Source organism: Stegastes partitus, unplaced genomic scaffold (assembly GCF_000690725.1).
Source record: "Stegastes partitus isolate 25-593 unplaced genomic scaffold, Stegastes_partitus-1.0.2 Scaffold7, whole genome shotgun sequence".
Taxonomy (NCBI): Eukaryota; Metazoa; Chordata; class Actinopteri; family Pomacentridae; genus Stegastes; species Stegastes partitus.
Genome location: NW_007577738.1, coordinates 1,809,531 through 1,833,389, shown reverse-complemented (window position 1 = coordinate 1,833,389; position 23,859 = coordinate 1,809,531). Strand labels below are relative to the sequence as shown.

General features: G+C 39.1%; 2 protein-coding genes across 2 annotated transcripts in view; both read left to right on the top strand.

Annotated features, from left to right (window-relative positions):
* Positions 1-1,020: 1,020 nt before the first annotated feature.
* neurod1 (neuronal differentiation 1) lies at positions 1,021-7,933 on the top strand. The gene is made up of 4 exons (XM_008282484.1): positions 1,021-1,124; positions 2,869-3,156; positions 5,084-5,313; positions 7,371-7,933. The coding sequence occupies exons 2-4, from the start codon at positions 2,879-2,881 to the stop codon at positions 7,931-7,933; spliced, it is 1,071 nt and encodes a 356-aa protein (XP_008280706.1). The 5' UTR covers positions 1,021-1,124; positions 2,869-2,878.
* A 3,503-nt stretch (positions 7,934-11,436) lies between these two features.
* cerkl (CERK like autophagy regulator) overlaps positions 11,437-23,859 on the top strand; it is a 47,065-nt gene continuing 34,642 nt past the window's right edge. The window contains exons 1-2 of the mRNA XM_008282589.1: positions 11,437-11,585; positions 15,599-15,708. Of these exons, the coding sequence (XP_008280811.1) occupies positions 11,437-11,585; positions 15,599-15,708 (259 nt within the window). The remainder of the gene's footprint in view (positions 11,586-15,598; positions 15,709-23,859) is intronic.

Genomic DNA, 23,859 nt, shown 5'->3' with positions numbered 1-23,859 from the left:
TTTAACATTACAAACAGCAGCATCAGCATCACCATCATCATAACAAACAACTAGATGAAGATCCAGATGATAATGACAACAATGATGATGATGATAGTGATTGTTATGTGGGGTGATGATGATGATGGTGATGATGATGATGATGATGATGATGATGGTGATGATGATGATGATGATGATGATGATGGTGATGATGATGATGATCTTCAACATCACCATATCATTACCATACCATCACTATCAATAAGAAGATGATGATGAAGATCATCCTCAGCAATGACATTGATGACGATGATCTCCAACATCACCATATCACCATAATATTATCACCATAATCATAGCCATCTTCATCACCAACAGCATCATCACTTCCTCACAAATGATGATGATGATGATGATGATGATGATGATGATGATGATGATGATAATAGTAGTGAGGCTGATGATGATCCTCTTTATTATCATATCATTTCATCATCATCATCTTAACCTTTGGTGATGATGATGAAGATGGTGAATATGAGTTACTGCATACTGCATAGATGATGAAGACAACATTGTTGTTCATCAACATCCGCTTATTGAAGATGCTAAATATATTGTCATCCGGCTCACATATCACCATAATCAGCATCATCTTCATGCCCATCCTTTTGCTCTCCCTCACGCTTAATACAGTATTATATATATAAACCTCCACCCACGTGCTTTACTCTCAGATATCATTTAATTATCACGTGCTACACACACCTTGCAGTAGCTGTCTGCGCATGCGTCCCATCGTATGGCGACAGATGGTCAACTTTCCTCACAAAGAGAGAGAGAGAGACTTTGGCTGATACAAATGGAAGATTTGTCACGTGATCCCCGGGGCCGTTTTAATGACGTAAGCACCATATGGCGCGTGCCGGGAGGGCGTGGCCTTGATATGCTAATTACCCCCAACCCCTCTTCTGTGTGTGTGTGTGTGTGTAGGTGTGTGTGTGTGTCTTGAGTATAAAAGCAGCAGCATCCCACACACACCCCAGAAAGCTCACAGCAGATCACGCACAGTCACGCACGGACACTTAGACAGAGCGCGCGGGATGCGTGCGATCTGACGGACAGCTCGTTACAACAGGTAGGTTTTAACACCGATAATGATCAATGTGATATGATTGATAAATTCCTCCTGCGACCGCTTCGTCGGGATTGTGTATAGTTTGACCTTCATAATGATAAATCTGATCACTCACTAAAATCAAAAAGACTAATTTATACCAAACTGATAATCTGTTCCTGATCATTTAACTCATCAGTAGCTCAATAATTCGTCTCATCTGCATTGAACTGAACCGGCAAGCGCTCGAACAAACCAAGAAATCTTTTTTAGAAATCTTTTAAAATTCGATTAGTCGTTTTATCGTCTTTTTTAGTTTGTACATTAAAAAAAAGAAGAGGAAAAAGTTGTCATTTTATTTGTTGTTTTCCGTAACCCTGCTCCATAGCTCTCCTCAGAAACATTGCAAAAGTTATAAACGTTTTTCGCAAATTATGATTTTTTTCTGTTTGTTTATTGTTGAATTTTGTTGTATTTCTTCGAGCTCTTCGGTCACCTCCAGCCGTCTGTCTGGAAAGTTAACGGGAGCAGAAAACGGGACGAAATTTAAAAATAATAATAATAATAATAATTCAGCCAGCGGTCAGCAGATGGTCAAGTATAATAGTAATAAAAATAATAAGAAGAAGAAGAAGAAAAAGAAAAGCTTGTACGCATGACTTTCAATTAACTAAAATTCTAATTCTAATAATATTATCAAACTTCTTTTTCTCTGCTGGCAAAGAAAGCATCGTCAGGAATTATTTTCTCATTTAACATTTTTTGTTAGGCCTATAATATATATATTATCAAAAGACTTTTTTTTTCTTCTTCTCTTTTTCTTTCTTTTACGGAATAAATATCTGGCTCATTAAGGATCGAATTAACGGAGCAAATCAAAGAGATGGTTAGGTTTCTATTTGGAAGATCTGCAGATTTTTTGCCTGAAAGTTTTACATTTTTGCGACATTTTTTTGGTTTCTCTACAGCTAGATGTCAGACTGAAGGTCGCATGTTGTACAAATTGTAAAGCCATCCGCGGGAAATTTCTAATTCTCTAGTTGCCCTGATTTTGCAGTATACATACAAGGTTTTGCTTTTGTGTCCCGTCACATTGACCGAATTCGTTTTTTCCACAACACTCTCCGTGGGCAGCAGATTAATGAATGTTAATTGCACTGAGTTAATTTAATTGATTAAAATCAGATATGAATTTAAGCCCTTCTAATTTAGATTAAAGCTTTATTTCTTATATTTTATGTTAGATACAGTTTGAAAATAACATTTTCTTTCTTTCTTTCTTTCTTTCTTTCTTTCTTTCTTTCTTTCTTTCTTTCTTTCTTTCTTCATTAAATGTTTCTATTGTGTCTCCTCATTTTATTTAAAGAAAAATCAATACTAAATGATCCATTTATCATCCAGACACCTGCTGATTCTGTTCAGCAAATACAAATGGACCAAACACTCTCTTGGCCAGTACTCAACTGATAGAAACAATTCTTCAAACATTATACTATTATTTAAATGGTCTGTCTGGACAACTTTAATGTCAAAAAGCAAAATCAGTATTTGGAAAGATTTCATTTTATTTCATTTTGTTTTTTGCTATTTGGCAATCATTTCATGAATAGTCAACCCTCAAATCTGATTTATAATTACCATGTGTTCTTGAAAATGTTGATTATTATTCAGTACCATGAAGTTTTCTTCTACATGTACAGAGTGTGATAGTGAGTGTCGAGGAGTGTTTCATTGTTTTGTAATGAGCATCTTTCTTGTGTTCATCAGAGAATCAGCATCATGACCAGGTCTGTGCGGGAGGAGCAGGCGTCGGGGGAGTCCGAGGAGCAGCAGGAGCTCAGGAGTCCCGCAGGAAGAGACTCAGAGAGGGAAAGAGAAGTGGGGGCCGGTGGAGGAGGAGGAGGGGAGGAGGAGGAGGAGGACCACCTCCACCATCTGGACGACGAAGAGGACGACGACGACGACGAGGAAGAGGAGGAGGAGGAGGAAGACGGGGAGAACAAGCCCAAGAGGCGAGGGCCGAAGAAGAAGAAGATGACGAAGGCTCGCATGCAGAGGTAGTTTGATTTTTCCTCTGCGTGTTCTAAGTTGAAAAATAAAGCAGTGTTTCCAGTTAAAAATGTGAAGTTTAAAATCTGCAAGGTTTATCCTCAGAGGAGCAAGACAAACCTAAAAGGAATCTGACCTCTGCTTGTGCAGACATGTGGCGCTGGGTCAAAGTGTTGGGACAAAAGACTGCCAAGCAGAGTCGCCAGCAAATTAAACAAAGAGGATAATCTAATTTTAAAGATTCAGATCTAAAATTTTGCATTTTTTCTGCATTTTGAAATATTTAAAAAGACTGGCTGATCAACTGTTTTAAGATCAGAAACTACAGCAGGTCTTGACTAATCAGAAAAGGACAAACACAGCTGACCTGATTTCACAGTATAAAATTTAATATTCACATTTTCCTGTTTCTCAAAAGCATCTTAAAGCAACAATGATGGCAAAATTAATCTTAGGAACCATTTTAAAGCAGCTATTGTATAGATTTTTATATTGAATTGCATCAAATGACTGAGAGACAACGTGACAGTGTGATATTGTCGGTAGTGTTGATCTGCAGCTTCTCTTGGCTTTATGAGCTTAAACAACTTTAAGGCTTTGGTTTACTAACACAGCTTCATTTGGGTGAAAACGTTAACTACCTGTTTAGCACCAAATGGCAGTGAAAATTTAAGAGATGAGCTGGTGAACATAGTGTAGGTAAAAAGTGATTACCCTCCAGAGATGGTGGAGACCAAATCAGAGCTAAAACAACATTCATCAGATGGACACAAAATCTAGACGAATGATAATGTTGCTTTGGATACCTCGTACTGACTTACAGGAGGATATGAACATCTTAAGAAGTGTCACAGAACACACACACGTCGATTCAATTACATTTATGCAATCACTCTGCATAATTTCTGGTGTAATATATGTAGTGAGTCTACTGCAGAGGTAGCAACAGGGTGGCATTTACGATAGATAATGTACATATTCATGACAGTTATAGGATTTGGTGCTGATCAAACTTTGTTTTCATACAAGGTATTCTTGCTTTAAAGTGTATTCTGCATCAGGTTCAGCACAGACAACTGAAGCTCTGAGCAGTACAGTAGTGCTGCTTTGGAAAACATGTTGCGATAAAAGATAATTAACTGATAGTTATCAGGAAACTGCGCTGTGGTCACTGTTTTATCAAACAACGGTGTACAGTCCACATAAACTTTGATATCAGAACACTTAACTGTGGCAACCAAGAGGGGAATTTTCATTTGTTTCACCAACATTTATAGCTTGAATGGTTTGCTAATATCTAAACTAAACAGAGGTAGGGCTTTTTTCCCTCCTTGTATTTAGTCTTTTATGATCTTCTCTGCAAATTTGTCTGGGAAAATAGATGATGTTACATATTTGGATTTATAGATAACAATGTGTAATTTTAATATGCTCTTAAACAGACACCATAAAACAACAAATAAATAAAGCAGTGAATAACAGTTGATGTGCATTTGATATTTTCGAGTACTTGGGTGGTTGCATGGACTCCTTAAATGTTTGCAGAAAATCATATGGCAGAAATGATCAATTGATCCCTATTGTTAATGTAAATCAGGTTAATCTAACAGCCAGTGTTCACTAGTCAGGTTTCAGTTCCATCATCTAACATGTGTTTGACAGAACAGACAATTGCAAATCAAAGATCTTTTTATCCTCTAAATCTATTTCTTCTATACAATGTGCGTAAATACAATAATGGGACTTTTTATTGGACTATGAGGGCTTTGAAAATGCTGCACAACAGCATAGTGCAGAGAAAACACAACCTAACATGCTGACTAAGGGTTTCTGCAAATTATTGTATTCACTGTAACAAACGATTCCCAAACCTGATCATCTCTTCTCAGATGTTACAGATGTGATAACTGTTAACTAGTGCGTGTCTCTCTGCAGGTTTAAGATTCGTCGGATGAAAGCTAACGCCCGGGAGAGGAACCGCATGCACGGGCTGAACGATGCTCTGGAGAGTCTGCGAAAAGTTGTCCCCTGTTACTCCAAAACCCAGAAACTGTCTAAGATCGAGACGCTCCGCCTCGCCAAGAACTACATCTGGGCCCTGAGTGAGATCCTGCGCTCCGGCAAGGCACCTGACCTCATGAGCTTCGTCCAGGCCCTCTGCAAAGGTGAGCACCACTTGACGACAACAACAAAACTGGACGATGGAGTCTATGATTGAAGGAAATTTATGAACACGAAGATTTTATTTACATTCAAATGTCAATCAAACCCAACACAATATCATAGTACTTACTTCTAGTTGGAAGTGCTTTGGTGCTACAACAAAGTGTGACATATATATATATATATATATATATATACACTATTTTGAACCTAAATCTGAATAAATATTTTTAAAAATCTAAAATTAGCATGGCAACTGATTTGACAACATTAGCAGATATAATATTTACTGTGTTGGGTGTCTTAGTTGCTGTTATGTTAACATGTTAGATGGAAATGCTGTTTGGCGTCCTTATAAAGTTACAGACAAATTCAACCTTCTAGTGAAGCTAGATAAAAAAAAATATGGAATCATCAAAGTTATCACAATTCATCCTATGGTGAGCATGAATGTGTATACCAAATTTAATAACAATGAGTTGAGTAGTTGTCTGACATTTTTATTAAAAAGCACCACTGTCAACCTCACCAAAGAAATAAGAAAAGTCAGGAGATTGCTACAATCAGTAGGATTCATCCTCTGGAAACTATGCACCTCATTTAATGGGAATCCATCTTCTAATTAATGGAATAATTCAATCTGGTCCAAAGAGGTAGAGGCATAAATATAGATAAACTTGGCTTAGTAATAATCTTGACTTTAGAATCACACTTTTATTTATCCATTATCTATACACCGCTAAATCCTCACTGGGGTTGCGGGGGGGCTGGAGCCTATCCCAGCTGACTTAGGGCGAAGGCAGGGGACACCTGGGACACTTAGAGACAGACAACCAAGTACACTCACATTCACACCTACGGACAATTTAGTATCACCAATTAACCTCAACATGTTTTTGGACTGTGTGGGAGGAAGCCGGAGAATCCGGAGAGAACCCATGCTGCACGGGGAGAACATGCAAACTCCACACTGAAGGATCCTGGTGTCCCCACTGGGACGCGAATCGGCGACCTTCTTGCTGCAAGGCCACTTTTATTTAGTGTAATCTAAATGAAGTCTTTTAAAAAATTCCCATTTTAAAGGCCCACTTCACATGGATTACATGTGTGTGATGGTCAGACATTTCTGAATAAACCAGTTTCCAAAAAGGAATGAAATATTTAGCTTTTTTATGTCACAACTGAGTGTGTTTACTGAGCTCGAGGTTTTAATGTGCCACCTTCAGCTCATGTTGGTTCGGCTCATGAAACCAGCGTTCAACTCGCATATAATAAGACTTGCTGCTGTCAGGGCTGGTGACAGAAGCAAACTTCTATCTTCATTCATGGTACCGACATGTGGTGATACAGATTTTTCCCTTTATCTTTTGTCTCACGTATCAGGATATATATTAAAATAATCCAAATTTTGCTATTTTGTTTTTTTATGGCCTTTTGATGAGACTTTTGGAATCAAATTCGGAATCATGATTTGTTTTCCTCGTGTTGGATTGTAAGTGTTCGATCAGCGATTTCATTTGTTCCACTTGGTAACTCAGAGATTTCCGAAGATGTTGAAACTTTTTACGGATGACTCTTGATATGAGAACATAATGAAACTGAATCATTTATTGTGATTTAGTGCAGACTCCAGAGTGAAGCCGTTAGTCGGCGCAGTGTTTGACTTGTCGACATATACAACCCACACATGCAATATTAAAATTATGAAGAACGTTACTGATAAATTATCAAGAATTAATATTAATTTATAAACATCATTATACATTAATCATATATTAAACGTATATTCATTTATTATTATATTAAATTATGTAGTAGTAAGCATGTGTCAGTTTGGATTAATTGATATTAATATTTATTAACATACAAACTTTAACATTACTTTATTATGTATTGTATTATTTTCTTTAAATAAATTTGTGTTTATTAACATCTACTGTGATAATAATTAAATTGTATTTATATTTATTAACAGGTACTAACAGCTGTTGATATTTGGTATTGACTGGTATTATAAGTATTGATTCATGGTGAGTGATGATGTCTCTCTGTTTTCTAGGTCTGTCTCAGCCGACCACTAACCTGGTTGCAGGCTGCCTGCAGCTAAATCCTCGGACCTTCCTGCCAGAGCAGACGCCCGATCTGCCAGCTCACCTTCCGCCCGCTGGCGCCGCCGCCTACCCCGGACACTTCTCCTACCAGAGCCCCGGGTTGACAGCCGGCCTGCCCAGCCCCCCCTACGGCACCATGGACCCCTCCCACATCTTCCACCAGGTGAAAGGTCAGCCCTACGGCCCACTGGAGCCCTTCTTTGACGGCGTCCTGGTGTCGGACGGCCCAGCGTTCGACCCGCCGCTCAGCCCACCTCTCAGCATCAACGGGAACTTCTCCTCATCCTTCAAACACGAGGCCGTGGCTGCAGCCGAGTACGACAAGAGCTTCTCCTTCAGTGTGCACTACGGAGGAGGAGGAGCTGGGGGACACACTGCCATCTACGGCAACGGGGGGTCCAACCCACGGTGTGCTGACATGCAGGTGGACGGGCTGATGGGCTTTGATGGACACTCGCACCACGAGCGGCTGATGAACGCCCAGCTGAACGCCATCTTCCACGACTCCTGAGGAAGAGGAGAACGACAGACTGAGAGACTGATGAAGACAGAGGGACCGTTATTCGGAGAGACAGAAAGTCCAGTGTACTTCTAACCTTTCATAGCTGTCTTTCTGTCTGTCCTCACTTTTCTTCTTTCTGTCTGCGTCAGCGACTCTTCCTGACGATGGTGATGTCGTCAATGAAGACGTCACACCGATGATGTAACCTTCTTTGTAGCGCTTCATCCTGCAGGAGACGCTCTCTGAATGTCTCGTTATTATCCATATTATCACTTAAAAATAATCAATAATCATTGAGCAATAATCTGGAGGAAACTATGCAATTTTGTTAAAACCTGAGCGACGCTCAGCGGATAATTCCAAATGTTGAAAGAATAAAGATTTCTCTATTTTTGGTCAGTGTGTGAGGTGACGTTGGGCCGGCACTGAGCTGGTGTTGGGTTGAAGTGTTCATGTTGTTCATGTGGTTTTTACTTTTTGCTTTTTATAATGTTCCTGTAGCGTTCTGTTAACATTTCATGTGACTCTTGTTCATATTTTATAAGATAGATGTTTATAAAGGCCTTTTATTAAAAGGATCAATGTGATTCGACTGAGAGACTCTGTTCATCTGCAAAGACACAACATAACACCTGTGTTTAGTCCACTTACTGCAGTTTTATTCAGTGTCTTTGGCCCAGTTTAGTCAAGTTTAGCATTTACACATGAAAGCCTTGCACAGAAATCTTAACACTCAAATCAAAAACATATCATCAGTGTCTACCATTCCTCCCCCCCACCCCCGCCCCCCGCCATTTTGTAGTCGTGTCAGTCAAATAGAGCTCCAAATATGTCATTGTGAAAGAAATATAAATACAAAAGAAATATACAACAAATATAATTGGAAGCAGCTACTGACAAAAAGTCATTGCTTCCTGTTTTGTTTTACAAATAAAGAATTTCTGATCTTTTTAGTTTTCTGTGATCGTAAATCAAATATTTTTCCATTTTAGACAAGACGCCTTAAGACAAAGGCATTTTTTAAAAACTGTTTTGACATTTTGCAGACCAGATAATTAAGCAATTAATCAAGAAAATGAATGAATGAATGAATTTATTTATTTTTTAAATGCAATGAGCAGCTCACACATGTGCAGACAACCATGAAAGTTTCACACAAAACCAAATCCTGATCCCTCAAGAAAGTCACAACGATGTTTAGGCTCCAAGTATGATACTGAGAAAACGTATATCTCCTTACAGAGAGAACGCTGTTAACAACATTATCACACTGACTGAAGGACAAAACCAGGATTACTGTGTGTATGTGTGTATGTGTGTATGTGTGCATGCGTGCGTGTGTGTGTGTGTGAAGGGCACAGATGTTCGTTCTGCAGGCAAGATTTTAATTTATGAAAATGATCTCGTTTATGCATGAGAGCCCCCCCTCCGCACACACACACACACACTGCTGTCCTGCTGTGTGTGTGTGTGCATGCGTGTGTGTTAGTGCGAGCGTATGTGTGTGTAAGTCAACAGGGACAATATGGTGGCCATATACCACCATTTAGCCTCCCTGTTAAAGTGGAATAATAATGAGAGAAAGTCGGGCTGCAGCACAGAGATTCATCCTTGTTCAAACGGTGCAGAAACTATTTCCAGAATATTGTGTTGAGGCAAAAACACTCACAACATGTCAAGAGCAAAAAATATTAAGCATTTAGCCAAAATGGTAACAGAGCTACTTTTTTTTAGTTAATTTTTTGGGGGTATTTTTGGATTTAATAGACAGTAGTAGTAATAGTAAAAAGATAACAAGCGAATGGGGACAACTTGCTGCACAGGTCCTGAGCTGGAGCTGAAACATGGATGTTTTTGTAGTATATATTTATCAGGATGTCCAGAAAAGCTACTTCTAAATGAATATCAGAAACAAGTAAGACAAATGTGCAGCTCTGGAGAAAATCCTAGTCAGAAAAAAGCTTGCAAAACTGAGTAAAACTGCAAATTCTAACATCCCATCACACTCTACTTACAGCAGCTGCAGTATTCGCAGTGGTAATACTTGTATTAGCGGTATTCTTTGTGATAGCAGTTTTGTGTTTCAGTCTGTTGGCTGATCATAACACTGATTAATGCAGCTTAAACTCAGCCATCTGTCAGCGACACTCACGCTGCGTGTGTGTTTGAGCTGTAGCTCATAATATGGTATTTACACCACAGCCTCCCTCATCTCTGATTGGCTGCCAGGAGTCAGTGAAGTAATATAGGAGGACACCTTCAACTATCAAGGTAAATTAAGCTGCAGGTAGCCATAGCGACAGTGGTGATGCTTCATGCTCTGTTTGCAGGTAACTGAGTGGTGAAACTCACCTAATTAGGAGGTTAAACTGACTTCAAACACACTGTAAAGCATGAAGGAGGAGCTCGTGTTTGGTCAGTGGACTCGACAGAAGAGACACAATGAACTCCAAAGTGTCCATTTTATCCACTAACACCTCCACTGGTTCTACTGTACTATACTGTAAAAAAAATTCTTAAGTGTTTTGAACAATTTAATGTTATTTTCCCCTGTTTTGATAAATTAATATTAATAACAAGCAAAATCACATACAAAGGTATTCATTTGCATGTTAACTGTAAAATTTCTTTATGTTTTTAAAGTTCAGAATTTTACAGTATTCCATTGTTTATTTTAATATATCTTTCTGGCACCCTTGCTGCCAAATTTTTCTAGATTTTTAATTTAATTCTTTTTTTTACAGTGTAGGAAAGCATATTACATTGTACTAAGAATGAACATGAACCCAATCACAGATTTAAACATGAATGTTTCCAGTTTCAAAGTTGACTTATGTTAGGCAAATCAGCAAAATACTATGTTTGTATCCTGGGACAAACAGAATATAGTTTTTGAAAGTGTTTTCTTTATTTTTGCAATGAAAACAGGGTAAGTTTCCCTATAACACAACCAAATTGTAGTCTCAAATGATCTAAAAAATAATCATAAAACGTGCATTCTTAAAGTAAAATTAACTGAAGTGCTTTACTTGAGCAGCTGTAGTGTGTTACTTCCTAAAAACCTGGCTTAATCAATCACAGCTTATTTTAACGTGATATTTTACGTTTTGAACCTTATTTAACTTGCAGTATTTGTTTTTCTTGTAAAACACGTTGCAAGCTTGTTTTTGGAAGGTCCTATATCAATAAAGTTATCATTATTATCAATAACATTAATCAGAATTTGAACTGATCTAGTGACGCAATAAACCCACCGAAGTTCACTCACAGTCTGCGCGCTCCCGCTGGGTTGGGTGCCGGAACGCGCACGCTTGTTGATGAAACGCCGGTGAATCTGCCTCGTGCTCGAGCCGCGAGTAAAGCCGCCACCTGTCTCCATAGCGACGGGACCCCGGAAATACACCGTGATCAGCTTACTGCATGTTTATCAGAGAGGAAGAAACTCATAATCGGCGAGATTGTTTGTTTGTTTATTCGTTACTTAGTTAGTTTGTTTGTTCGAGTGAGTAAACATGTCGGAGCCTGAGGAGGAGCTGCAGGAGGAGCAGAGAGACAACACGAAGAAGAAGAAGAAGAAGAAAGAGCAGCGGAGCGGGAAGAAGAAGAAGAAGGAGAAGCAGGAACATGAGGAGCAGGTGGAGGTGGAGGTGGAGGAGCAGAGGTGAGTGGTTCTGCTCAGGTTCTGCTGCTCCAGGTTCTACACAGAACCACACAGATATGAGAGTAGTACATAAACAAACGGACAGTCCGGACGAGAGAAACAGCTGAATTACACAGTCTACATCTGTCACTTCAAAAAGCTCTTTGAAAGTCAAAGCCTGCAGTCAGAACTTCACAAAGTAAAACTGAATTCTTAACAGAGTGTAAACAGTTACAGAAGTGTGTACAGCTCTGTGCAGTATCAGTACAATTTCAAAACAGCATCACGTCTCAATTTTATTATTATTTCTAAGTTGTCAGAGGAAGTTTTTGTCTTATGATCAATCGAAGACAAATACTATATTGAAAACACAGGTGCCTGAGTAGAAATTGACTGTAACTAACGTGAATACGGCTGTGATCACAGACACACAAGTTTGAAAACCTCCGATTGCTGAAACAAAAATTGAGTATGTAAATTGAGTGTGATTTCCTGTCAGCCTAACTGTATGAACACAGTTATAAAATGAGCTGTGGACAACAAAAGAACTTTCTCAGGTTTGGATCTATGGGCTGTAACTATCTACATGTCTACATCATGGCTCCACATGGAAACGTAATGTCAGATTAACTGAAAAGTCTGATCATGAGAGTTCACAAAGATGTAGAAGGGTCCAGAAAGATTGATGACCAAGTAAACATCATATGAAACACAGTTGCAGCAGTAATCAGGAACCATAGAACAAGACTAGTACCACTAATCAGAGCTGCACTGATTGTGCTCCTGAAATGAAACCATGGACAGCAGAGGTTTGTCTAAACAATGTTACAGGGCCCTGCGCCCTCATACTCCCGGCTTGCGCCCTCTTGCCAAAATGCCTATTGAACCCTGTGTTCACCAGAGGCGCGCAAAAATCATTCGCGCAAATGATTTACATGTAAAGTCAATGTGAAAACGCGATTAGACGCGAGTAAACGTCCCGAGGCGACTCGCGCGATTAGCGCGGCGCGATTGACGCGAATTGAGCGAATTATTCCCACGAATGAATGATTCTAGCCGCGCTAAACGCGCGTGTCGCGAAACGCGATACCGATCCTCTCCAACAGGTAGTCAAAGTGGGTCCGGATCAGCCGGAAACAGCGCTGGAAGCGTCCGTCATCCAGGCGCAGCTCCTGGAGAAGGGTCCCCCCCATTCCGCACCAAACCCCCCTCGGTAGTTTCGCTTCCCCGACACGGTGTGCGCCCTCATACAATTTTTTTCTAGAAACCCCCCTGGACAGTGTTCCTCTTGTACTGTCTTGCTCTGAAAACAGATTGACATGTGCTTTAGACTTAACAAAGGGGTTAATAATGGAAATTGGAGTATCTGTGAGCGCTAAATGTGAAAAACCGTTTAATATCAACCTCTTTGGATGGTGTCCAACAAAAACATCCCTGCTCATGTTCAGTGCATAACTGCAAAATGTATCATTTTTAAAGTACATGGAAAGAAGCCAGACAAATATCAGAGTGCATTCTTTTCTCAGAAGAGACCAAGATAATTTTGTTCAGCTCAGATGGGGTCCAGCAGGTTTGGTGTGAACCTGTGGGCTACTGCAGTGAATGCATAGTCCTGACAGTGAAGCACAGCGGGGCGAGTGTGATGTTATAGGGGTGTGTGAGTGCAAAAGGTGTTGGGGAGAAGATATATACAGATGGCACCACGAATGCCTGTGGATATACCAGAACACTGGCTGACAAGATGAGTCCTAGTTTGCAGAGGCTTTCGGCATGATAACGATCAAAACACACTGCCAAAATTCTTCTACAAAAGAAAAAAAGACAATGAAAACCAAGAAAAAACAATGACCTGGCCGTGTAAGTTGTTTGACTTGAATCCAATAGAACACTTTTGGGGTATTTCAAAGCACAGCAAAGAGCAGCTGAAAAAAAAATGTCTCTGAAGAATGGCAGAACATCGCTCCAGAATTGTGTGCACCACTAATATCCTCCACACAAAGGTGGATTGAATCGAACATCTAAAATAAAGGTGGACATGCAGTGTATTACAATTTTTTTTACAAATGTATGGTGTTGAGCTCCTACTTTGTGGCCTGTATTTTTAATAAAGCAAATCTAAACTTTTAGTTTTCAATGCCCTACTCTTCAACTTCCAAGCAGGAGAGTCAACAACACCGCTAATTAAATAAGAAGGGCCTCCATTTTCGTATTTTTTTCAACATTATATTAAGTTTCAGAAAAAAAAAACAGCAGAGACAGTCCTTCACATGTGAAGCCACTTGTTTAAGTGCTGAGAAAACTGTTGAGTTGCATCAAAGTCTATCTGATTCAACGCAGCGGGGATAATGATTGATTGATTGATTACATTGTGTTTATGTTGCAGTAACTATTCAGAGAAACATGTTACATTGGCAGGAAAAAAGAGACCCTTTTGAGAAAGCTGGTAGTGCAGTTGTAGTTAGTAGAAAAAAAACTCACTGCTGCACTGCCTTTCAAAAACCATGCTGAAGTTAGTTCAATCATCACCAGCTTGACTGTTACCTTGCAGAGTGTTCTGTGAGCAGTGAGGTGAATTTAGCTTTGGTTAGATACTGAACAGGGTGTTGGATGCACTTTGATTTCATGTTATGTTGGACAAAAATGTGTTGTTCCATCTCATGCACCCCTCAGCAAGAACTTACTTTGGTAACTCTCTGATGTTTCCTTTAGCACCATCATACAGCCAAAACTCCAGTTTGTCCAGTTCTTTGGCAAAATATAATGACATTCCTATGCTAATGTGCTAATAAACAAATCTTAACATACTTGACCAAACATTGCACCTTCCAGCCTGATCCCTGGGCCACAACAGGCCTACACATGGTGACCGGTTATGGCAACTGCATGTCATACTTTCATGTTGTTCTGCCAGTCGCTGTTATGTTATACCTCCTGTACTTTTGTCATTTTTGTGTGATGATGTGTGTAAAGGTGATGTACAGTACAGTCCAAAAAAAAAAATCCCCCCTGGGATCAATAAAATCTAATCAACATGTTAGCATGGCATGATGCATGTTGGTGTCTAGCTTCTAGCATTGCTGTACTTTTGCATAATGTAGCTTTCGAGGTGCTCCAAGATTATTGAGATAAACTTTTAACAGTATGAGACAGAACAATATATATGGATGGATGTGTTTTTTTAAATTGAGCTGAATTTGGGGCCCCAAATTAAATGTTCTGTCTGTAAGTATGAGAGAAGTCCGACAGTTTGACCTCAGAGAACAGAAAACAGGAACACTTTCAGAGATGTGCAGTAACAACAGTAGTTGGGCTGAAAGATGGGCACAAAAGAAGTCATACTGCAATTATTTTGACAGATTTTGTGACTGTGAGTCATGATTATAGTGGGAATTGTCATTTTTACATTTCTTTTCCACATTTCTAAAAATGATGTGATTTTTTTCTCTTTTGCTATGGTGTGTACAAAAGAAGCATCTTCCCCTACGCTTGGAGAATATGATTTAGAGGTCGGGGCATCTGTGCAGCAACAAAATGCTTTATATAGAATGGCATTTTGTGGCACATCGCACTTGTCCGTGTTCTGATTTCAATAACATTTTGATTAATTCTCAGACATAATCAGTAGAGCTGCAACGATTGGTCGATTCATCGTATGACAGAAAATAATTTATTAACCGTTTTGATCGTTATTTACCTGTTTTAGTCATTTTTTAAAGCAAAACACCAAATACTTGTTTGTCTCAAATGCAAGAATTTAAAGGTTTTCTGTGACACATTTGATTGTTTGCCAAATATCTTTGGATTTTGAACTGTTGGTTAAATAAATTGTCATTTTATTACATCCTTTAGCACTATGGTAAAGTTTCTAACAGTTAGCATATACAGCAAGTAAATGCTTTATTGAGTACATAATTGGTAGTTTAATCTGTAATAAGTAATATTTACTTGCTGCCTTAATCATCACTATGGCCTACTGACTGATTATTGATAAATATATGTTCATGACCTCTGATTGCTCTGTTTTTGTGCGGCAGTGAGTGTGTTGTGCTGCGTGGGATCTTCAAACTGGGCAAGAAGAGTCACGACGTCTTGCTCACGCGAACCAGGCTGACCTGGACCCCCATCATCCCGGAGACCCCCACAGGTTAGTTACCGTGGTGACGAGGCTGTCATGGCGATCAGTGGACCTGGTGGTTTTGAGGCAGCTGGCGTTGTAATGGAGAAGTTCTGTCTTGTTGAGACCACCTGAAACTGAGACATCTGGACAGACACACACACACACACCTACACACACACACACACACACACACACACGCACACACACACACACACACACACAGAGCCAATTATTGAGATAATTCAGATTCCTCCCACAGAAAAGCTTAGGTAAATGCTGTGTGCAGCTCCTAAATGGTGGTAGGTAAGTTAATCAGATGATGTCCTTTTGCCAAACTGAACTGAAACTTTCTGTCTTGTAAAACTGAAAGATGCAGTTTAAAAAATGTTCAGATAAAACATAATCTTGCATTTGTGCGATTGCCTGAGTAAGTGTTTGGAGATAAAATGAGTTCAAGTGGTTGAATGTGGACTGTAACCAACAATCTGCATTTAAAAAAATTATTTGGATTCTTTTACAGTGATTAGTGAGCCATATATGTTTTTATTCAGATGGCACCGAAGTGTGTTACATTCACAAAAAGGCAAAAAGTTTGGAGACTATATCTCCTAATTATGACTTAATATTTTAGAATTACACCTCGACATCAGAAAAATGACACAGCTGCAGTGTGTCCTGCAACACAAGCAGAGTTTGTCATCCTATATGTGTTTACACTTTGGAAAACAAACTACAGCGAATGAGGTATTAACAGCTCACAGGCATAATTGCAATACTGTTATTGATAGTACACAGAAAACTAAGACGGCGTGACATGGAACACCTCACAACTTGCCAAAAAACTATCAGGTTTGTAAGATTTCTTCAGGATCATAGTAATCTAGTGTTAGTTGGCTATATATTCAATCACACATAGCAATAAGAAACTATGAATAGCTGATTGCCTGTTGCTAAAGCACTTGGTCAAAGGGAATCGTTGAATTTCTTGGGTTTTTCTTTATATATGACTCTACTATGTAAAGTGCCCTGGGATGACGCTATATAAATACAACTGAATAGAATTGATTTGGCATACTCCATTTTCCAAAAATGAACACAAATATATCACAGGACTCATCCATGGCACTCTATATATTTTATTAAACCAGGTAGTGCGATCGCTTTGTCCCTTCAAGTATAACAACGACTGATTCCACGTTAAGCTCACTCATAATTATGGGTTAGTCAGTCATAATGTGAGATAAGGTCTTCAGTTTTTTTTCTCTGGATGAATGCACTTTGGGGATTCTAATATCAGCAAATGACCTTCTGGGTTTTTCACATCAGTTAATTAACTTTTGCAGCTAGAGACCACGGAGAGAGTGATTTTCTTCACCAGATCAGAGCTTGGCCACTTTGCAGTGTTTGGATTTATTGTCTGGCTCCTCGTACGAGTGCAGGAGTTTAAAGATTTTCTTCGGGCATGCTGCCTTTATTGGATATTTGTACTGGTTTGTGACTGGAAATGTTGGGAAAGAGAACAGGGGAATGAATGAAGCAATGCCGGGGACCTTTTTGTCTCTGTGGTTTGCACTCTTAACAGTTGGGTTTGCCCACTATTTCTGATTGGTCAAAATACTTCACCTTCATTTTGCAAAGCTAATTGTCAAGTTATTAAATCCAAAATGCACCTGAAGACTCACAGTAATTGAAGATGAACTCTGCCATTTTACCATCCTGCTAACATTATTTTCTGCACTGGTCTGACTGAAGGAGCAGTAGAGGACAACAACATCTCTCATACTGTACCTCAGCTACATCGCCAGCCTGCTAAAAGCAAACTTGCAAATTTAAATTCTTATTAAGTCTGAGTAAAAGTGCATATTGGTGCTAAAAATGAGCCTCTTCCAGTCTGGAATCGGCAGTCTGATGAATCCTTTGGAGGTTAACAATCTCAGATTTGTTCGTGTTGTAGTAATGTTTTGGTTTCATTGTGGTGATGTTGTGGTAATATTTTGGTAATGTCCTGTTGTGTGTTAGATTTTTGGTTGAAATCCATTCAGACAGAACTGGTTAGTGAAGCAAGATGAAGGTGTAAATTCAATGTGTGTGTGTGAAGCCAATCTGTTTTGCTGTATTTCATCCAAGCTAATGTCATTAAGCCAGCCCTCTGTGTGTGTGTGTGTGTGCGCGCGCATGTTTGTGTGTGTGTTGGCAGTAGTAGAGAGCAGTTGGTTCGGCCCGTGGGGGGTTATTAGAGTCTCTCAGTGTGAAGAGATTAACACACACACATACAAACGCACACACACGTACACACAGCCAGCCTGTCAGCATGCTGTGTGTGTGTTGATTAGATATTTCTATATAAATGGATCAGCTGTTGTTGTTTATTTCTACACATGAATTCATCCTGTCTCTGTCTGTTTGTCAGACAGTCAGAGAGAAAAATTGTGTTTTGTAGCGATGCAGAAACTTGCAGTAGTATGAAGAGTTTCAGATAATACCAAACTGCAATCAGTGTACAAGTGTAACCTGAAATGGTGGAGGACTGCAATGTGGGTTGGTGGTTAACACCATCGCCTCACAGCTCGAAGATCCTTGGTTTGCGTCTCAGTTAGGATGCCTGGGATCTTTCTGCGTGGAGTTTGCATGTTCTCCCTGTGCAGCATGAGTTCTCTCTGGGTTTTCCGGCTTCCTCCCACATTCCAAAAACACATTGATTCTAAATTGTCCGTAGGTGTGAATGTGAGTGTGCTTGGTTGTCTGTCTCTAAGTGTAGCTCTGCAATGGACTGGTGACCTGTCCAGGTGTCCTGATAGGCACACACCTTTGTGACCCCAGTGAGGACCAAGTGGTGTATAAATAATCAAGGCTCCAGACATTTGTGACCTTTTTTTGAGAGATGAAATTTCAAGTGGTGGCATTGGTGCAGGTGCATGACGATCACTAAGCTGTATTAGTGTCGCTGTAACCAGTACAGGCAGCTACTGTGTTAACCACAGTGGTGAATGCAGTACTTTTATGGCTTTGGTGGACTGTGGTATTTCATGTCGAGAAAAACGGCACAGCATAGCCACCAAGCAGCATCTAACGCAGCCTGCAATGTGGGGCGTTTAGGGAACATCGGTACATTATAGTGTCTGTTGATAAGAAGATATTTAGCAAGTCATATGTTTTCCCTGAAGTGTGATTAAATGAGAAAGTTGGTCACACCGGTGGTACCAGTGAAAAAGTTAGTCTGGAGCCCTGATAATGGATGGATAAAATTCTGGAACAAGCAGATGGATTCCAGTAAAGTTTTAAGAGAGATGAGTTATGTTAGGAATAGTGTGTGTTGGGGAATATACAAGGTCTGTCCCGTAGATTAAGAGAAATGAAGCTGAAATAATTGAAACTAGTGGCTATAAAATGCTTCAATATATGAGTACACTATCAGAACAGTTCTATTTTGAAAATGTACAGACTTTTTTTTTTTGCCTGAGGTAGAAAAGTTTATAAAAAAATTGAAAATTAAACAGCGTATCAGTGAAAGATATGACTTAAACATCCGCAGAAGAGAAGGAAAATGGCAGCAAAAGACAACAATAGATCTGTGTGGAGTGATGAGGAGACCTTTCTCAGATTAAGACATGAAACTAATGTTCTTCTTGTAGCCTGAAACTCACTAGTATGGATTATTTTATAGATAGGTGTATTATAGCTAAAAAGCTGCTCAAATTAAAGTTGTTTCACTTTCTGCACACGAGTAAGGCCAAACAATGTGACGAAATACAGTCGTGACTGGATAATCTGACCCTTAACAATCCGAAAACCTTGCTATCCGGCAGGTTTTTAGGAAAAACGAACAGAACCCATAAAAAATAGCCTTAACATACAGACAGCCTTGGATTCCGACTCTGACATGACATTTTATGTCACAAATAAGGATAACGGTGTGTTATCTGACTTAACAATTCCACAGATTGGCTACGTTCAGACTGCCGTCAGCCTTCGACTTTGTGGAATTCACTCGCTCGCTCTTCGTCAACTGATCCCTCGCCTTCACATAATTAATTCTCAATTTGAATTTTTTAGTGAAATCCGATTTTTTTGCGAGTTCATTCACATTTCCAATTAAATGCGACTTGTATGTGATCTGCTGTGTGAACTTCATACAACCTAAAATTGCACAGAAGAGGACATGACGTCACACGCAGCGACCGTGCTCAGTGTTTACGGAAGTAAACACGAATGGTTGCGCCACCGCTGCCGCCACCACCGATGGTGGTAACAGAACAGGGACCACTATCCTAAACTAGCATCAGCAGCCAAGTACTGCCTGCACATTCCCACCACTTCCACCCCATGGGAGCGCTCCCCCAGGGTGGGGGAAATAAAATAATGAAAAAAAAATGATGAATAATGAAAAAAATGACTGCACATTTGGAAAGCACTGGAAAGCAAAGATGTCTAAAAACACCATAACAAGCATGACATATACAATAACAGAAAATACTTTATTTAACTGTTTTGTAGACTTTTAATAATAATAAATTGTGAGGTGGTGTTAGTTAAGTTACGTTGCAGACTTGTAATTGCTAATGCTAACTCACTCTAAAGAAAGCAGCACATATATCTAGCATTGTTGTTGTTTGGATTGTTTGGATGGTTGGAATCCCGACTGGCTTGACAGTTACTCTGTGTCATTTGGTTGTTCTCATTTCTCTGCTACCTAAAAAAGAAAAACAAAGAAAATAAGGTTCAACATGAGCTTGAGTCATGCTATGTAACACTGAGAATATTGTTTAACCCTGAAAAATAAGAATTGTGGAAAACCTCTGAGATATCTTGAAACTAAATCTATGGAATACCACTGCCAAAAGAAGAGTTCCATTTTGGTCACTCTCTGTTTTCCAAAATCTTCCAGCTGTTCCACTTTGTGCAATATGTTTTTGTAAATTGTGTCCATCAATAACATGTTATTGTTACAACATGTTATGTTATATTCAAACTAATTCACTGTTAACAGTGAATTAGTTTGAATTAGCTTGTTTTTTTAAACATTGTCACCTCTGCAGTTTCACGGCATACTCTGAAAACCTGCTCATGTTTATGTAGAATTCCCTCGTCATTGTGTGGAAACCTGAAAATTCCTGCAGTCATTTAAGTATCTCTGGAAGTTTTCGGATTAGCAAGAAGTGTGAAATTTACAATCAATTTGCTTTGTCAGCGTGATAGAGCAGTTTGACAAAAGGCAAATCTGCATGAAGTAAATCATTAAATTATATGGAGGACACTTGCCTATGGTAGAGTAGTGGATGAGTAAGTCTGGAGGAATTAAATGTTCGCCAGTGTAATGGTGGAAATACGACTCTGTGTGTGTAAACTATGATCCATAACTGCCCACAGTGACCAAATGGCCTGGCCGCCATGACACTGGACTGCTGCTGAGATGGTGTGTGTGTGTGTGTGTGTGTGTTTCAGTGTGTATCAGGAAAGCTTATACATTGAACAGTTTAATAGTAGGGTTAGATGCTGATTTTATACTAAGGAGAAGATGAAACCTCCAGGGAATAAAGAGAAGTTGGTACATGGCTGTTGATATGGTAATAATACCTATGTAGCATGCATATGTATTTATTTATTTGTGTGTTTGTGTTTGTGGGTCAGCACAGTGGGTTGTGAATCCATGATGGGAAACTCATCTCCATCTGGAACCAACCATGTGTGTGTGTGTGTGTGTGTGTGTGCAGCAGCTCTGTAGGTTCTGTCAGTTCAGATCAGAGTCATCTTTATTGAGGTGGATGGAAAAACCGTCTCTCTCTCCCTCATTTGATCTCATTCTGTGATTTCCTCCTCCTTCATGGGAATGACACGTGATGTGTGTTTGTGTCGCCAAAACCTCCAGAGAAAGAAAAAAGCCATGATGCAGTGATAGCTGCAGACAGAATTATCTGAGAGTCAGCAGCTCTTTTTTAAGCCTCTTTCAATCTCATGGTTTTGGTGGTTAAATGGCATCTTTCAGCTGTTTTCATCATACAGGGTTTGTTGGTGGAGAGCAAATCAGAGCTAAAAGGAGAGTGATTGTGGAACTCTGTTTGTTGAGTGGACACAAAGGGAACTGCATGAGATGGAAATGTTGCTCTGCTGCATGAGTGTCAGATTATTCCACTCGTAATTAAGTCCAATATTTGCTATGTTTTTTTTATTTTACCTTTTGTCTGTCTAACCAAATGTAACTCGAGACCTTGTTGATTTGTTTATGCAGTGATACTTCCTGTATCTAGTTTCCAACAGTGTCCTCCAAAAATATGTTAACAGTTGATTGAATGTCATGTTACCACACTTGAATATATATGCATCACTTTTGGATATTCATATATAATATACATATTTCAAAGATAACCACATTGTATCAGTGTGAAAAACAAGTCACAGTCAGTCTCTTCTCAGTTTTACTTCACTAAACTTACTTTTGAAAGCCACCATTATAAACTTTGTTAGAGTTTGTTTTTCAGGTCTAGTTTATAAACTGTCTGTCCTAGGAAGAGGATTCCTCTTCTGGTTCTTGTACATGTCTTTTCCTCATTCAAGGGGCAGTTTTTCTAAATCTAAATCTGGTTGAAGGACAGAGTATCTACAAATGTTAAAGGCCCCTGAGTCAAATTTGTGATTTGCGTTACTGGAGTTTGTTTTTTAATCGATTTGACTAGAAACTTTCTATTATAGCTAATTTCTCTTCATGCAGCTTTAAAATTCTGTAAATCATAAAAAAAAAAGAAAAACTTAATTTGGTGAATAAGAACACATCTCTGAATTGTCTGTTGCCATTTGATATCACATCATCTTTACATTATAAGTATTAGAAGTGAATTGCACTGCATATGTATCACTAGAAGAGAGTAGAAAACAACATGCAGATTTGCTCTGACTGATGCCAATGGAGGCAAAATGTTTTAACCTGGATAAATAACTTTTAAGCCTGCAAAACATTTTCATGAACAGAAACATATGGACACAATACGGTGATAAGATTTAGGGGAAAATAACAGCGATGACTGAGTTGTGAGCAAAATTACAGACAAAGCTTTACTGACCAACACATTTGCATTCAGCATCAACTCAAACACTTCTGCAGCTACAGCAAAATCAACCTGCAGGTGTGATTATCATGTGAAGACATTAAGATGTCTTTCGATTCCTCATCAGAAGAGTGCAAGTCAGCAGAAATTTTTTTTTAAAATATGTGCAATATTAGTTGAACTCAATGAGCAGAGAAGGAATCAGTGTGGAACAACAACAGACAGACCATCACCACACACACTGTGACCCCGACATATGGAGGCTGGCCTCAGCGCAGGAAGAAGGGTGGGTGGTTTGGGGCTATTTGGTGTTTGATAACAGCAGGGGGGTATTTCATAGAGAGGGGGGGTTAATCAGCTATCATCATTTATAACTACTGTCTGATAAATCTGTCCTCTATGAGCTGTTTACTCTGTATTTTTTACTGTCGCAGGTGCTTCGTTGGTTGTTTGTTTTTGCTGACGACATTTTTCATTATTGTCAGTTTGTGTTGGCAGAGCAGCATGATGACTCTTTTAGTCAGGATTTCATGTTGCCTCCTATCTTAAGAGTAAATTTGCAAGTGAACACAGTTGTGTAGCTTTTATTTCTATGTAAAGGTGCTATGTGGTATGTTATTTGGCCATTATGTGTTTGTTGTAGACTGCAAATGTCAATACATTTCCTTAACCACTTATTGAATTTGTTAGCAATGAACGATTGCTGAATTTTTACGAAATAACACAACACAACACAACACAACACGCAAATTTTTGCATAGCAGCATTTTAAACTACTGATGTGGCTTCTTATTGCAGTAAAATCCTAAGAAAGTTGATGTTTTAACAATAAATGAAATCAGCATTAAATTGTAATAACAAAATAATGTCTTTTCTTTAAATTATAGCACTCAGAGTCCCCTTTGCTATGGTATAAATAGCTGTTACCAAGTAAACATAAAGTAGGTCATGCTTTTTGCGGTTTTGGGTTTCAACCTCAAAAACCATCTTTTTGAGGTTGAAGTAAAGCATTTTGGTCTGTAGCAGAGCTGTAAAAAATAATTGAGACTTAAATCTGTCTGGATAAATACAATTTTTTTAAAAAACCTAAGGCGATTTAAATATTTTTGATGATTAAAGTGCAGTTAGCTTTTTTTGT